Source organism: Lytechinus variegatus, chromosome 7 (genome assembly GCF_018143015.1).
Source record: "Lytechinus variegatus isolate NC3 chromosome 7, Lvar_3.0, whole genome shotgun sequence".
In the NCBI taxonomy this organism is placed as follows: Eukaryota; Metazoa; Echinodermata; class Echinoidea; order Temnopleuroida; family Toxopneustidae; genus Lytechinus; species Lytechinus variegatus.
This window is the reverse complement of record NC_054746.1, coordinates 5,253,279-5,268,953: the sequence shown is the minus strand read 5'-3', so window position 1 is coordinate 5,268,953 and position 15,675 is coordinate 5,253,279. Positions and strand designations below refer to the sequence as shown.

Here is a 15,675-nt window from a genome sequence, read left to right as displayed (position 1 = left end):
GCTAAATTTTATACAATTAAGATACCGGGGCTCTGCCCCAGACCCAACGCAGTAGGGGCTATTTATCTTCAACCTTCATTACGCCTCCTGTATAGGGACCCTTCCGACATTAAGCTTTTTCATTCAATCACTGGCATATACAGGAGGGTATACTGGGTGATCTACACGCAAGGGGAAATAAAAGAAATTATAGGAGAACAATGAAATGTGTTATTTGCTGAATATATGGAAAAATATATCACATAATTAGAATTTAATTTCAATAGGCAATTTTTCCAGCTCGCTTTGCTCACTGGTGACTTTTACACATTTTCCCACATTGTGCTGTGCCACCTCAAAATATTTGGTTGCGCAAATGAGTTGAATAAATGTGTTGTATTCAAGCTATATACCCGCGATTTGATTAAAAAAGCGGCAATCTGCGAGGTTTAAAATGGCTTTGATGACAAGAAGTTCCAGGGGCTCCCTAGTCTGCTATGCAGACTCTGAATGGCTCGTGAGGTGGGATCTGCTACTGGTTTGCGAAGCAAACCAGCCTGAAAGGGTGAGCGAAGCGAGCCATTTCTGGAGCCTCAGTAGACCTAGTCTGCTATGCAGACTCGTTGAATCAGCTGAGGTGCACACACTGCAGATGTGGGTCTACATTTGTAGACTAGGGGCTCCCCCCCCCGAGCCCAACCGCATAGCACTATCATGGCCCCCTAAAGTTCTACAAGGGCCAAGAACAATTGAACAGAAAAAAGGAGGAAAGAAAAGCATAAGAGAAGTGTAGGATACCATTTTATTTACTGAATATATATGTAAAAAAATATATCAAAGTTAAAAAACGGAGAAAAGACTATAAAGGAAAGGAAAAAGCGTAAGATTTGATGTGTAGACGGAAAGGTGTAGCACCCGCGGAAAAGCCTCATTTAAATAACATTTGCATATAACATATTTATTTGTCTATGGGATTAGCTCTCTCAATTCTCTCACCCGTGACTCTTTGTCATTTGTCATTTTTTAAAGCAATCTGCTTATAAACACAACCCTTCTCCTGCAAACTGTAAATGTTGAATTTTCTTTGTTGGTAGTAGATTTCTTTAGAGGCAGCGTAGCTCAGTCGGTTAGAGCGCATGTTTCGGATGAGATCGTTGACGTGAGGGGTTCGAGTCCCGCTCATGCCGAAACGCGTCTAACAAAAAAAAATCTGATGCTATAGCGTTGTGTGTTATCGTGCCTCACCACGTATTCAGTGCAGGTGTGAATGCAGTTGGAAAACACTCCGTCCATCGGAAAGGACGCAAATGTTGGTCCCGTGTATAGGAGAGTCACAACCTATGCACATTAAAACCAATACACTATTCGTCAAAGAGTATATAAGGTGTTCACCCGGTGTATTGCACCTGCCGGTCCTGGTAAGTCAAGTCAATCTTGACGTTCATATGCCATAATAATCAATATAATGATTGTGGGCATTAACGGAAAGACAAGACAAGAAGATCATATTTGTTTATGACTTTTTTTATTTTGTTTTTTTTTTCTTAATGATACCAAAATCAATTACCGATGTATTATGTTTGTTAAGTAATGAAAATTGTATTGTACCAATGTTATGAATGCAGAAGAAAAAAATAAATCAAATCAAATCAATCAATCAAAATCTTTCATTTAGAAATTTTTGCCACACGTGCCATAATGTGCCCCTCATTTTTTTATTATTATTACCGGTATCAGGGGCGGATCCAGCCTTCGCCAATAGGGGGGGGGGCCGGAATTTTTTTTCAGCCATATTTTCCCCGATCGGCCACTCGAATATGATATTTGCCGGGATTTTTGGATTCTTTAAATGGGTAGTCCTAATAATCACTTCTTAGCTTTATTCTTATGAATAAACATATATAATACCATTATCCTTATTTATATAATGCGAGCGCGAAGCGCGAGCCATTTTTTTGGGGGGGAATCTTATGTACTTTTTCCTAAAGTTTTGAACATTCTGGGCAATGTTTGTTATCCTGAAAAAGATGTGTATGCAAGTGAATAATTATTACGAACGTGAAGCGCGAGCAGAAATGAACTGATAGAAAAGATACTGTAAAGGACTTGCTTGCAGTTAGCCAATCAAATAATGCGAGCGCGAAGCGCGAGCTGAAATTTTTTGCCATTTTTACCTAAGGAATGGAATTCTAAGCACTTTTTTGTAACTTAACAGAATAGGTATATAATTAAACGATTGGTGCGAGCGCGAAGCGTGAGCAAAAAATTTCGAGATTTAGACCTACTGAACGAGACACTCTATTCAAGTTTTGTAAATCATGAAAAGGATGAGGAAGTGGGGATCTTCCTTACATTATTAATGCGAGCGCAGAGCGCAAGCAGAAATTTTTATATACGTTTTGAGTTGATCGAAAACGTACCTGTTATGGACTGCTTGAACTTAGCCATGAAAGACGTTACATATTTCAACATTCAAATATTGCGAGCGCGAAGCGCGAGCTGAAAATTTTTGACATTTCTACCTGAATAATGGAAATTTTAAGCACTTTTTGTAATCGTGGAAAGGATAAGACAAAAACTTAACACTGATGCAAGAGCGAAGCGCGAGCGGAAAAATTTTGGACACTCTATTCATGTTTTGTAAATCATGAAAAGGTTAAGTTATTGGAAATTTTCATACATTAATAATGCGAGCAAAAAGCGCGAGCAGACAATTTTTTTATATTGTGATCTAAAACTGGATAATTATTTAAATGGAGAACAAGCTGTGTATCTGAATAAACGTGTGCTTCAGATTTCGACCTAGACTTTGGGTATTCTAAATACCTTTTTTTTATAATGAAAATCAATAAAGCGAGCGCAAAGCGCGAGCTTAAAATATATGACATTCTGATCTGAAAAGGGGTCACTTTAAGCTCTGTATTTCAAGCACTTTGTGGAAAAATTGTGAGGTGAAAAAGGATCACAGTTAAAACAGAGCTGATATTTGTCATTATTGTTACTTTGAGTTTATGACATAGGACCGGGATATTCTATAAGGACATTATGTCATCATAAGAATATGATGAATATCTTCCTAAGTATGACAGCGCGAAATCTATCAGTATTATGGCCTGAAAACTGGACATTTAAAGCACTTTTGTATTATGCATAAGATGCATGAGTTTAATATCTATCAATGCGAGCGCAAATCGCGAGCAGAAATTTATGATTAATTGTCATCAAATGGTGATTTTAAGTAGTTTGTTTTAGAATTAATATTGAGATATACATAACTCACTAATCAAAATGCGAGCGTGATTTTTGAGAACTTTATGAAATACAGGAAAATAATAGGTACCTGACAAATCAAATTTTGCGAGCGCGCAGCGCAAGCAGAAATTGTTAATATTCAGACCATTAAAACAGAAATTTTTACACTTTTGAAAAATCAATTTGTAAATAAAACAGAATAATGAAAGTTCAATTTCCCAGCTGAAATATGTTTTGTATATTGACTTCAAAATTTGATAGTTTAAGGTCCATATTGAGCAAGATATCACCTAAAAGGCAATGCGAGCGCGAAGCGCGAGCGAAAAATTCATATCCCAACATGAAAGATTTTGTTAAAAATTATTTTCAAAGTCTTCCCCTCGTCGTATTTTATTCACTCATCTTCCTCCTCTTATGCTTGTCTTCCTTCTTTTCTCCTCTCTTTTCCCTTCTTTTTCTTTTTTCCTTTCTTTTCCCCTTTTTTCTTTTTTTTGCTCCGCCAATAGGGGGCCCCTCGGGCCCCCCCTGGATCCGCCTATGGGTATTATTATTTTCTTGTTTTATCTCATCATGCACGCTCCTGCCGCGCAGAGAGCAAGAGAGCTTCGTTGCTTCGTTCTTCGTTAGTGTTGCTGCCCTCTAGACTCGTGAATCCACGTTGTTTTGATGTGCGTGCGGTATGGTATGTGAGCCACCTCATCCTGGGACAGATTTGACTAGTTTTGTTTGTATTATTGCTGAAATAATAATTTTACAGTATACGAGCTCGGAACCTGAATCGAAACCTGCGACTTGAGATCCTGCATCTTGGGTTCTTTTCAACTGTCTTGACTCCAGCGAGGCTTCGGCTACTTAACTGGCGGTACTCGACGGTACCCTGTCCTAGGCTAGACTCACCCCCGCCGACACGGGCCATCACAGTCGGATCTGAGCCTACAGCATCGGCAATACAGCACCTGGACCTCGCGCGCTCAACTCGCCAGTTGGATCTTCTTAATCAGAATCAAACAGAAGGTTCCTAATAATAATTATGGTATGATATTGCTAGTAAATATCACTTGTTGGCCAAATCGTGGTTTTGGGAACCACTCGTCGATTTGTATTCGCGCACTTGTGTACAAAGTGAATGGAGGTGGAAATAGGGAACCGTGCGTGTGACTGAATAAAGCGTTGCTGTATGACGTGAACGGTGGTTCCCAATATCACGATAATGCCGATATTGCTAGTGAATATCACTTGTTTGCCAAATCGTGGTTTTGGGAACCACTCGTCGATTTGTACTATACATGTATGCGCACTTGTGTACAAAGTGAATGGAAGTGGAAATACTCCGTGCGTGTGACTGAATAAAGCGCTGCTGTACATATGAAGTGAACGGTGGTTCCCAGGCAATATCACGATAATGCCCACTTGTTTTTGTTTTATTTTTCTCTGTACAATGTTACTGCAATTAAATGGGGGGGGGGGGGGGGGGGGGGGGGGGGGGTGAAGCAAACTGAACTGGGAATTGTAGGTATGTTGCAAAAAAATAATTTTGAGAAATAATGTGTATAATGTGTTTGCTTTGTAGCATCATTTATAGCTCATCAAGACCTTGCATTTAATACCTCATACATTTCAATAGCCCCAGTAACAAAATTTATGGTAGTTTTAAATTTGCACAAATCGCCTCTTCAATTCTTATGTATTCCGATATTTTTTTAAAAACAAAAAAGTTGTGACCCTAATTGGGACCAAGGTGCACTAATACTAATAGAAAAAAACAACGCGCATACATTGGCATATGAAAGTGCCCAATAACACTCCCCAAAATTACAGACATCGCCGAAACGGACATAAAAACACACTTAGCGGCAGTCGCCAGTAGATTTCTTTCAAATGTCATTATAATGTCGTTGAAATGTTCTATCGGAATGAATACTTTTAGAGTGGGATGATATCTGTAAATATGAATAGCAAGAGGTTGAAAGCAAGGCCAAAGTTCCAGTAGCACACAGAGTTGCAAGATCACTGATTGAGATTTTTTTTTCAAGTCTAGACAGCTGCCATAAACATTTAACTACGTAAAAACATTGGGAATAACATTTCCTTGCACATGCAAACAATACAAAGCAATGCCCCCACAGTCACCCTGAGATTATAAGCAGCACACTCAATGCCTCATTCAGAATGCATCTAGAGGGCAATTTTGCAACATACATGTACCTAGATCATGCCTAGCGGCCAGCCTTGAGTTGAGGACTCCATGATGATATTTTACAATATTTTTACATCAGTTTACATAAGGTTCAGTTCTGGACTAGCCTTGAGGACTCCATGATGATTTTTTAAAAAATATTTTGACATATACTTCTACATCATGGAGCCATGAACAGCCTGCCATATATGTATTAGAGGCTCACCAAAACAAAGATGGATTTCCCTAGGAAATCCATCTTTTAATATAAAAATCACGTAAATGGTGGTTTTATTTATTTTTACACCTTCATATGCCTGACGGGTATGAAGGTTTCCAAAAAATCGGTAACTGAAAAGGCAAAAAATTGAAGGTTTCTTTAATACCAGACCAATCTCGTGTAGATCCCTCGATCCGTTTGTCAACAAGCAAATAAAATAGGTCTGATCCTTGAACGGCTTCGTTATGACGTAGCTAGAATTAGCGATGTTACAAAATGCCGTTTTGAAGAACAATTTATAGATACTAAAAGTGAATACGTGATTATAAATAATTATGATAATAATAGTAATAATTATTCATAATCACGTATTAAACTTTTATTGTGGTGACAGATGACACCTCAAATCTTATCATCGAAGGATGCAAAGTGAAATCTGACCCGTAATGTTCCAGGCCGGACAATGTCAACTCGGCAGGATTCAGTCCAGTAAACCAGCAATCCGAGCTACAGGACTAGTTTGACAGCAGATTTTGGTATCAGCAGAAATGAACACAGAATTTTCCAATCATTAATAAAGATGTCAAATGAAATGGGTCCGAAAATACTTCCGTGTGAAATTCCACTGCTTACTTGACTCCAATCAGAACTTACGGTACACCATTGATTATTACTCTTGATTAATTTTGGCAATTGAAAATGAAATCGTGCTCTATCCACCCCCCCCCCCAAAAAAAAATAATTGCTTGATTAAACAACAAATAGGTTCCATGACATTTGCTGTGGTGAAAATTTCTCCTCTCTGAATTCCAGTCACTAATCAACTGACCCACCTTCAACCCTGGGTTTAACACTATCCTACCCTAAACCCTAAATTGAACCCTATTGCAACACTAACCTTACATCTAAGATGAAATTAAGCTCAGAGCAATTGTCACAGGAGCAAATGCTGTGCCACCACAAATTATTTCTGCTTATACAAACTAAGATTTTTGACCAATTTTTCCTCTTTTTTTCCAAATCATTTTGGAAAATATAGTTAAAGTGATTGGTTAACATTGGTTTGACTTTTAAAAAATCTGAGCTAGAAGGTCACTCTTGTCACCTGTGTCTGTGATATGTTCCAAAAATGAAGCCCAGAAAAAATTGAGTTAGAAAATGATTATTTAGTGCTTTAAAAAGTGAAATATAAAGTGACCGGAAACACCATCTTAATTTCATCTCATACACTTATGTGTACTATTTAGGTGTCTATAAGACTCCTATTTACAAAATCAGGGTTTGCCTTGTAGTTTTAGCTTTTCATTCTCAATAATGGTTGTTTTCAGGGTTTATTAATACATGCACTTGTACACATGTTTCATCTTTGAGAATTTTTTAAATCGGCTGCTCACAAAGTTAAACAATACCTTTAAGTATGCTGAAGAATATCTGTATGATTGTCTCATGTTTGGATATGGTTTCTTACTTTCATTGCAGTCTCACACAATACTATTGATCCAGCCAGGAGAGATAGCAGACACAAGAACTTACACGGATTACAATTCTGTGAGAGAATGCATGGAAGGTGAGTATGCGTCTGATAAATTGGATAGAGAAAAGCAGTGATTTTTATTATGATCCCAGTCCTGTCAATTGTCAGTTATTACAAAATTCAACTTCAGTCTGTTATACATGAATTCCTCAAGTATCTGGGGATAAGACTCAATATAATAATTTTTTAGCAATATTCATTTTGTCCAAAAGTACTTGGGGTTTTAGAGAATGAATATAATTGTTTGGTTAGAATCTGTATACAGGTATATGTTTCTTTTATGTATCTGAGCTTGTTGAGAGAAAAAATTAAATTTACAAACATTTTCATCTTATGAGGTCGAATTATATATCTTTACTGATATATAATCATTGTTTTGACAAATAGCTGAACTAAAAGTTGACAAATGAAAATTAGCTCATGAATATGCTGAAAACATGGGTAAACACAGGCATACATACATGGGCTTGTGCATTGATAATAGCTTGGAATATGATCCATCTCAATATAATAGTAAAATGCTGTGCTGAATATGATTACTGAGCGATTACTATTCTTATTACAGAATGATTTTGCATGATATTTATAGCATAGTATCTCATGCCGAGCCAATTCATAAAGACGTAACGATGGTAACATTGCAACTCTTGTAAATACCATGGAAATCTTGACTGCGATTGACCAGTAAGAAAATTGCTGTGTTCTGAATTCTTTTTATGTTCGTTACCTCAACTGGAATTTCATTTTTTTTTTATTGACTTTGAAGGTGACAGAAAGTAGTTGCAGCAAACAATTATTTCGTGAGGAAAGTCTTTTTAAATCAAGGTTAATGGTCACAATATCATCATTGACTTACATCTGGTACATTAATGTAATCTTATCTTTGTAAAAACGTAAAATCTTTGCTCAAAATCGATAATTCTGATGATCACTAACACAGAAAAGAATTTGTGGGACATATGTTAATATTGCTTCAAAAATGTGCTTATTTTGCTAATTTCTAAGCAATTACACATTTTCTTCCAGAGCTATTTGGCACATATTTTGCATTTATACATGTACATACAAACACTTTGGAGGTAATTTCATGGGGTTCTGCTCAAACTTATTTTGATATTTTTACCACAACTGGTATTTATCTTCAATTCAGGAATTTGTCGGATCTTTGAAGAACACCTGAAGAGATTGCATCCTAATAGCCCATCCATCACATATGATATCAGTGAACTCTTTGATTTCATTGATAACCTGACAGACCTAAGCTGCCTGGTGTAAGTTGACTAAACTAGTGCCTGTTTCACGAAGTAACATTTGAATGCTTGAAACAAAAGAGTAAATCACTTTCAAAGATTCAGGGTTCAATATATCAACCACTTCAATACATGTTTGAATGCAATTTACGTCTTGAGATGGAAAGCATTCCTCCTTTTATTTCTCTGTGTTTATTTGCATGATTCTCAATAGTGATTGAAATTATGAACTTCAAAAACCTCAATCTCTGTGCGTAAATAGGTAATTTTTTTAAGTTTGCACCACAATATTTTATCCACTAACAAGAAATCCACTGACATGCAAATGTCACAGGATTTGATGATTCGTTTAGTTATTGACGTCATCACATAAAAATGATGCAAATACTGTCAACCTTCAGTTTTGAAAAAAAGACATACATTGACTTTAACATGATTGATTCTGAATTATGAAAATTTCAAAAAGCTATTCAGAATGCCATAAAATTATCAATTGATTAAATAAACTAGAGAAAAATAAAATAAACATTACACTAAAAATTTCATTGAAATTAAATGTGAAATAATAAGGTTATGACATAAATTTTACTGAATTTCACAAAATGTTCATATCCACAACATTGGTGATGTAAAGTTCATGTCACTGTTGTATATTTCTTATGAATTTTAATGCATGTTAAGAATTACAGGGCTCGAATTAATCCAAGGCCATCCAAGGCCATGGCCTTAGATGCCCTCAGAAATGGCCTTGATGCCCTTTCAAATATTTGTAGACTTAAGGCCAAAATAACTGCCCTTTTTTGCTGTGGCCTTGGTGCCCTGCGGTAATCCAGTGCATGTGCCCCACTGAAAAGTGCATTTATTATTGATGCCCTTTTTTTGGTGGCCTTGGATGTCCCATAAAGTGAAAACTGCCTGCCCTTTCCCTTAAGTGCCCTTTTAAAAAAGGCCTTGTCCCTTTAAATTCTTAATTCGAGCCCTGGAATTAAATATTTTACATACAAAGTAGCTAAGCAGTCTTCCATTACTAGAAGAACAAATTAAAAATCATCACACTTTCAAAGACATTTGGGGTGTTGCAAGGAAATTACATTCATTTCCATCCCCCAATATCCTTTCTCTCATCAGAAAGACTAGTGTATCATTACTTGTAGACTGTCCAAAAATTAAGAGGGTTCTACAGGCTGAAAATAATATGATTGTTCAATAACAGTATAGGAAGAAATCAAACTAAATACTGAAATATTTATCAAAACCTGACAATGAATAACAAAATTATTGAATTTTGAAGATTCACATTATTTCGGTGAAACAGTTCTATGCATGTCTTCATGAATATTCAATGAGCAAACTGATTATGTTACATCCCAACTTGTTCTTTTGTATTTTATTAAATTGAATTATGTTTAGTCATTTTTTTTCCTCCAAGAGCTAAAAAAGATTGCATTGATAACTGATTTAAACTCATTAGATATTCATTGCTGCAACCTATTGATTCTAAGGGAGACACATGCATGAAAAAAAAATTAAATAATTATGATTTCTTGGAATAACATAAGAAAAAGGATAGTGGAAATGTGACATCATGAGCCCACCAAATGAATATTCATAACAACATGCAGATAACTCTTACAAAATATTGCTAAACTTAAGAATTCAATAACTTATTTTTTAAAATCAGATTCTGATGAAAATTTTGAGCATTTTGCTCATTGAATTTTACTTTATTTATTTAGATAATATTGATAATTATTTTCAGCCTGGAGTACCCCTATAATGTAGATTTGATATTGGTGGTTTTCAAAGAGTATCCTACTTATGGCACTCCAAAGCGCGATATTGGTTATTAAATGCTAATTGAAAGACATACGGTATTCAACTTTTGTGCTAGGATGTTTGCTATTTTTATTAAAACAAAAATTCATGCCTCTTATAAACCCTGTCTATCTTTATTCAGCCTTTTAACCTGACACCATTTTTTATATGACAATAATAATTGAATACATCATTTGTTTGTATTTCATCTCAGCTTCCAACCGACTGCAAACATGTATGTTCCAGTGAACAAAGACTGGATCAAGGAGAAGATATATCTTACGCTCAGGAAGCAAGCTGCTAAGTGATGACTACGCGGATCCAAGATTTTCTCATCCAAACTTTGAACATTCGATTACAACTTATGATGAAAAAAAAGATGATGGAACTTTGATTGAGATCGTATTGTGCTGTATTTGACTGAAAGGCTTTGATCATGGAGTTGCTATGTTTTCACAGTGTTGTGTGTTACTTGTATTATTTTTGTTACAATTACAAGCACAATTGAGGTGAGATATGATATGTAACATCCGCTGTTGCTTAACATTTTTTTTGAGGGGGTGGGATGAGGGAATGATGGATTGATTAAAAAAATACAAATAACCCCTTTTCTTTTTTTTGTTGGGTCCCTGCTTTGCAGAAAATGTGTGAAAACCCCCCAGAAATCTGATTAAAGTGGGAAAACATGAAAATAAAGTAGAACTAGACCTAGCAGTCGTAAAATTCTTGACTTTACAATACATCACTTTATCATTGTGTGTCAAGGTGATTGAAGAGTTATTTGGAATCTTGTCTTAGTCAGTTGTTAACTTATTTAGCAAGTATCATTTTACTCAGATTCTTGCATACGCCTTTTATTTTGGGAGAACAAAATATCAGATATGACCAGTGAATAACAATGTACCAACTCTTTTAGGAAGAGATTTTTATTTTTTTGTTTTACGTATACTGCAAATATAAGTGTATGTTTGTAGTTTTGTTTGTTAAAAGTAAGAAACTTTGGTGGTATACAGCTGACATTTTTTCATTCATAGTTGATGGATATATGGATGGTTTAGTTTTTGTGTGTTTGATTATATTCTGTTGCATCAATTAAGGAAAGGACGCCTCCTTAATTTGTGGTTGCTGGAGAAAGACAGTAAATTTATTCCAATCTAAAATTTAGTCATTTTGTTATCTGTTGCATCATTTTCATTCAAAGTTTTCTAAAGGAAAGGAAGCCTCCTTAATCTTTGTCTGCTGGAGATAAAAACCTTTAGATTTTGAAGCTTATCAGTCATCAAACTCATCATGGAATAAGATCTTGTAAAATAGGTTTTTGAAGAATAAGTATTATGATTTCATCAGATCGCCTAGAAGCTTGATCGTCACTGAAATCTAATCAAAGTATGTAAATGCAATTTCTGACTTACCATTATACCCTTTGCCATTTATATCTCATTCAACATTTTCATGAGATATTACACAGGCTTTATGGGAGCTTTTACTGTATTGGGTTTTAATCTGTACCTCTGATTACCTATCCGACACTCAAATGTGATCAATATATTTAGCTGAAATATACTTTTGAAATCTTTCATTTAAGGCGGTGCTTCACCAGCCCGAGTTTGCTCAATCTCAAGATTTTAGCCTAATCAGCCCTCTTCGAGATTATTCTCGAGATTCAAGAAACCCCATCTCCACCAGCGCAAGAAGAGCAATTTGTGCTCGAGTCTGGCATTGATGCATTATGGTCTGACGCCGGGAATGAATAATCCTGAGTCAAATCTCGAGTGCGTCTGTAACTGCGAAGTAGTGAGATAATTCGAAAATGGCATCATTTTGCAAATAATCCAAAGTTGACTTGGGATTGCAATCTCGAGATTAATTCAGCAAACTATCGCAATTGCATCTCCATTACAAATAATCTCAAGCTTGTTCAAATCGGGATGATTTGCCATATCCGAAATAGCGCAATTATTTGAAAACTCTGGCTGTTGCAGATGGCCCTTTACATTCAATTTTTGAAGGAAATGTAGAGTTTGGCGATATTCAGGAGGGTGTTTCACAGATATTAAGTGTGACCAAGCGTTGCGCTTAATTTCCAAATGTGGTATGAATGTTTTTAACAGAAATGTGGCGCAATATAAATGCTGTGGATCATCATGAAATAATGCATGAAGCTATTCACTTATTGGTGATTTGATACACATGGGACATTGTAAGTTCTACAAACGCCCTCCCCCCCCATAAATGAGAACCTTTCTTTAGAGTCTGCATCTTTGAATTAGGTGTATTTCACCATGCAAATTCTGAGAAGAATCATGATCTTGTTAAAAAAGTTAGTTTTGACTTGTTAAGTAGTTCCATTTTCAGATATATATGTAAAAGCCATATCGGACTATTTTTCAAGTAGTTTTATGTGTCATTTGGTGAAAGATCATATTAGTAAAGTGCGTTTTTATATTTAGTAGTAACTGAAGATATATTTACAATTAGCAATAGGTGCATAATCTATGAAGAAGAAAAAAATTATTTCATAAAAACAAGTCTCCAGAAAGTTTTACTGCTTTGCTGTAAAAAAAAAACACAAAAAAATTGTATCTCCTTATTTTAGTTTTTTTTTCAAATCAGAATACATGACCAGGACGTATAGATTGGTCAAGCAAACTTTAATGACAGTACTACTTGATCAAGATTTTTTTTTCTTCAAGACCACTTTTGTGTCATCAGCCCATTCATCAATCGTTATGTGTTTTTTGTTTCTAAGTTAATAGTCCTTTGCTCCAAATTTGTTTGATTTATCACACTGGTACATCTGTGTATTAACAGAGCACTGTACATACTTTGGGGATATTATGCTTCATGTATAAAGATATCTATTTGCTCATTTCAAAAGCCAGGAAGAGGGTCCTGTTCATGTGGGCTTCTCTCCAATGTGGATGTGCGCCCTCTTGTGTTCTTATTTTACAGTCACAATTCTCTGAGCGTCAGAAAAAGTTTTTAAAGTTTGACATCTTCTTAAAGATGTATGTTTTAAAACGGTTCTTGTATATGTATGTGAATTTTCATCTTGAGTACATGGTGTAAAAACAATGAAAATGTTAATTTTTTCCTTTTTTTTATTGAAACAACTATTTCATTAAAAAAATATGATAAACAACATAATCTAAAAGTGTTATTTTTTCATATGTACCTCAGATATGTATAAACTCAAATTGTAATTTGATACACCATTTCCCGAGGCTGCACTACACAGATAATTACATGTATACACTTCCATTTACAATGACTTAATTAGGTGTGATACAGATCGACCACTCCTGGGCCCTTTTGTACAAAGAGTTGCAATTGATCCGATCAGTCGCAACTATGGATGGCCAGCAACGTCAACATCTATTATGCATGTTCAAAATATTTTCTAGCTGTGATGTATATTCATGCATTCATTGTTTTCTTGAAAATTCACTGCGCTTCTCTTTGAATAAAAAGACATTGTGCGAATTTTTCGTAGAAAAAATTATGACACTAATGGGTTTCCATAGAGTTATGATTGATCGGATCAATCGTAACTCTTTGTACAACAGGGCCCAGTTGTTGATGGTGTTTTGAATTCTACAGATTCTACCGGGGGGGGGGGGGAGGGTCACTGTCTTATATTGGAAAGCAGACAGCATCTGTAACAAGAAAAACACAAATTTGGGTGTTTTTCATGGATAGAACATGAAAAGATTGTCGATAATGCCAATATTGAGGAGAAAAAAACCCTCCTTAATTGATAACAAAATAATTCAAGTACCCCATCAGTTATTGATCTATTGCTGTGGTTACTAGTTTGATTATTTGAAAATGTAGGCCTATTTTAATAAGATAGAATTGTCTTGTGAGAGAATCTGATTTTATAAATTTGTGTCATTTTAAGTAGATGAAGAGCGAGAGTGTTTCAATAACCACAGAGGTTGTCAAAGGCCTACCCTTAAAGTAGACACCTTACCTGCGATCGAACCTGGGAAAGCTGTAACAGATTTGTCAGAGACCAACAGTCTCTGGACAAGTCATTCTGCTGATCGATGATAGTTACATTGCTAGTCGGGGACTATTGTAAAATGTCAGAAATTGTTAAATAAGTCCTCAGAAAAAGACAGTTATTATTGTACAATTTGTCAGTAGAAGTTTTTGACAAAGACATTTCATGAAACCTCCCCCTTGGCCTACACAGACGTAGGCTGGTTTAAGCATGGGGGTGTTGAACGAAAGGGGTATGGGATGCTTATCTTGGGGAGGTGCTATGGAACTAAAGTTTGGAAAATCAGCTGTTGAAAGCAGAAGAAGTTTTGCTTGCCAGTGTCGGAACTCCTCTGTCTAGCCTCGAGGGGCTCAGCCTAGCCTAGCCTACGCCCTTGGCCTAGTGCAGTGGACAAGAAAGAAGAACCCCCCTCCCCGGCCCCGTAGCGCGCGTGCGCCTGGCCTGAATTGAATTCATAGCTGCTTCAATTATGTCCTATTGTGATGTCACAATGACTTTGCGCGTGGATTATCACAAAAGAGCGTCCCTTAATCATCTCGACTCTCGACCCTGACCTACATTTTAAGCTGAGTATGATGTCATAATAAAAGATTTAGGACACGTGCTGCCCCTCCATTATTATGATGTCACACCGACATTGCGCGTATTCTTCACTTCGACCTTGACCTACATTTTAGGTGTTTATGATGTCATAAAGGGGTCATAAAGTCGGCTCCTGTGAAGTTTGACAGAAGATGGTGTTCGGAGTATAAAGGGCGGTCTGAGGCTAGGCCCCATGTTCTCGATCTCTAGCGCACATGGATCGTTGGACTTGCATCATTGCAAAGGTGAGGGAGAGTGGGAGTGGCACCCTCTGTCCAACTTGTTTAATATAGATATATTCCTGGTGGGTGTTTCATAAAACTGTTCGTAGCAGGTAAGTTAAGAATGACTTTATGAACGACGGGCTGGTTAAATAATCGCCAATAAAAATTTAATGGTGAATATCATTTACAAGAAAGGATTTACGAACAGCTTTATGAAACGGCTCACGTGCAGGATATCAATAGTCAAGGCCCCACTGCATAAAAGTTACTATTATGGCAACTTTGCAATCTAATGGTAACTACCATGATAACGCTGATCAATAGCCAATCAAAATCGAGGATTCCATGCAAAGTTACCATAATGGTAACTGTTATAAAGCGTTTACACATTAAAGACAAAGACGACAAAAAAAACCCCGTTCGGTGTTTACTTCGTGTCACTGCATGCGTTGATGCTGGGTGGATGCTGATGAAACGACGAAACTTTGATCAGCCGTACTTTATTGAAAAAAAGAAAAGGATCGAGATTATTTCAAATGTAAACCAGACCTCTTATACGAAGAAATCTAAAACTGAAAAAAGTGCAGATCGGCACTTGTTGAACAATGGTGTGATGTTGTGTACAAACTAAAACGAC

General features: G+C 36.2%; 1 protein-coding gene across 1 annotated transcript; it reads left to right on the top strand.

Moving 5' to 3' along the window:
- Positions 1-3,958: 3,958 nt before the first annotated feature.
- LOC121418272 (enhancer of rudimentary homolog) lies at positions 3,959-13,093 on the top strand. The gene is made up of 4 exons (XM_041612050.1): positions 3,959-4,264; positions 7,107-7,194; positions 8,312-8,432; positions 10,441-13,093. The coding sequence occupies exons 1-4, from the start codon at positions 4,262-4,264 to the stop codon at positions 10,532-10,534; spliced, it is 306 nt and encodes a 101-aa protein (XP_041467984.1). The 5' UTR covers positions 3,959-4,261; the 3' UTR covers positions 10,535-13,093.
- Positions 13,094-15,675: the final 2,582 nt, after the last annotated feature.

What these genes read in the sequence shown, in the direction of transcription:
- LOC121418272 (XM_041612050.1), top strand. An exon ending in TGTGAGAGAATGCATGGAAG is followed by an intron (nt 7,195 to 8,311) that starts GTGAGTATGCGT and finishes TCTTCAATTCAG; the next exon opens with GAATTTGTCGGATCTTTGAA. An exon ending in ACAGACCTAAGCTGCCTGGT is followed by an intron (nt 8,433 to 10,440) that starts GTAAGTTGACTA and finishes ATTTCATCTCAG; the next exon opens with CTTCCAACCGACTGCAAACA.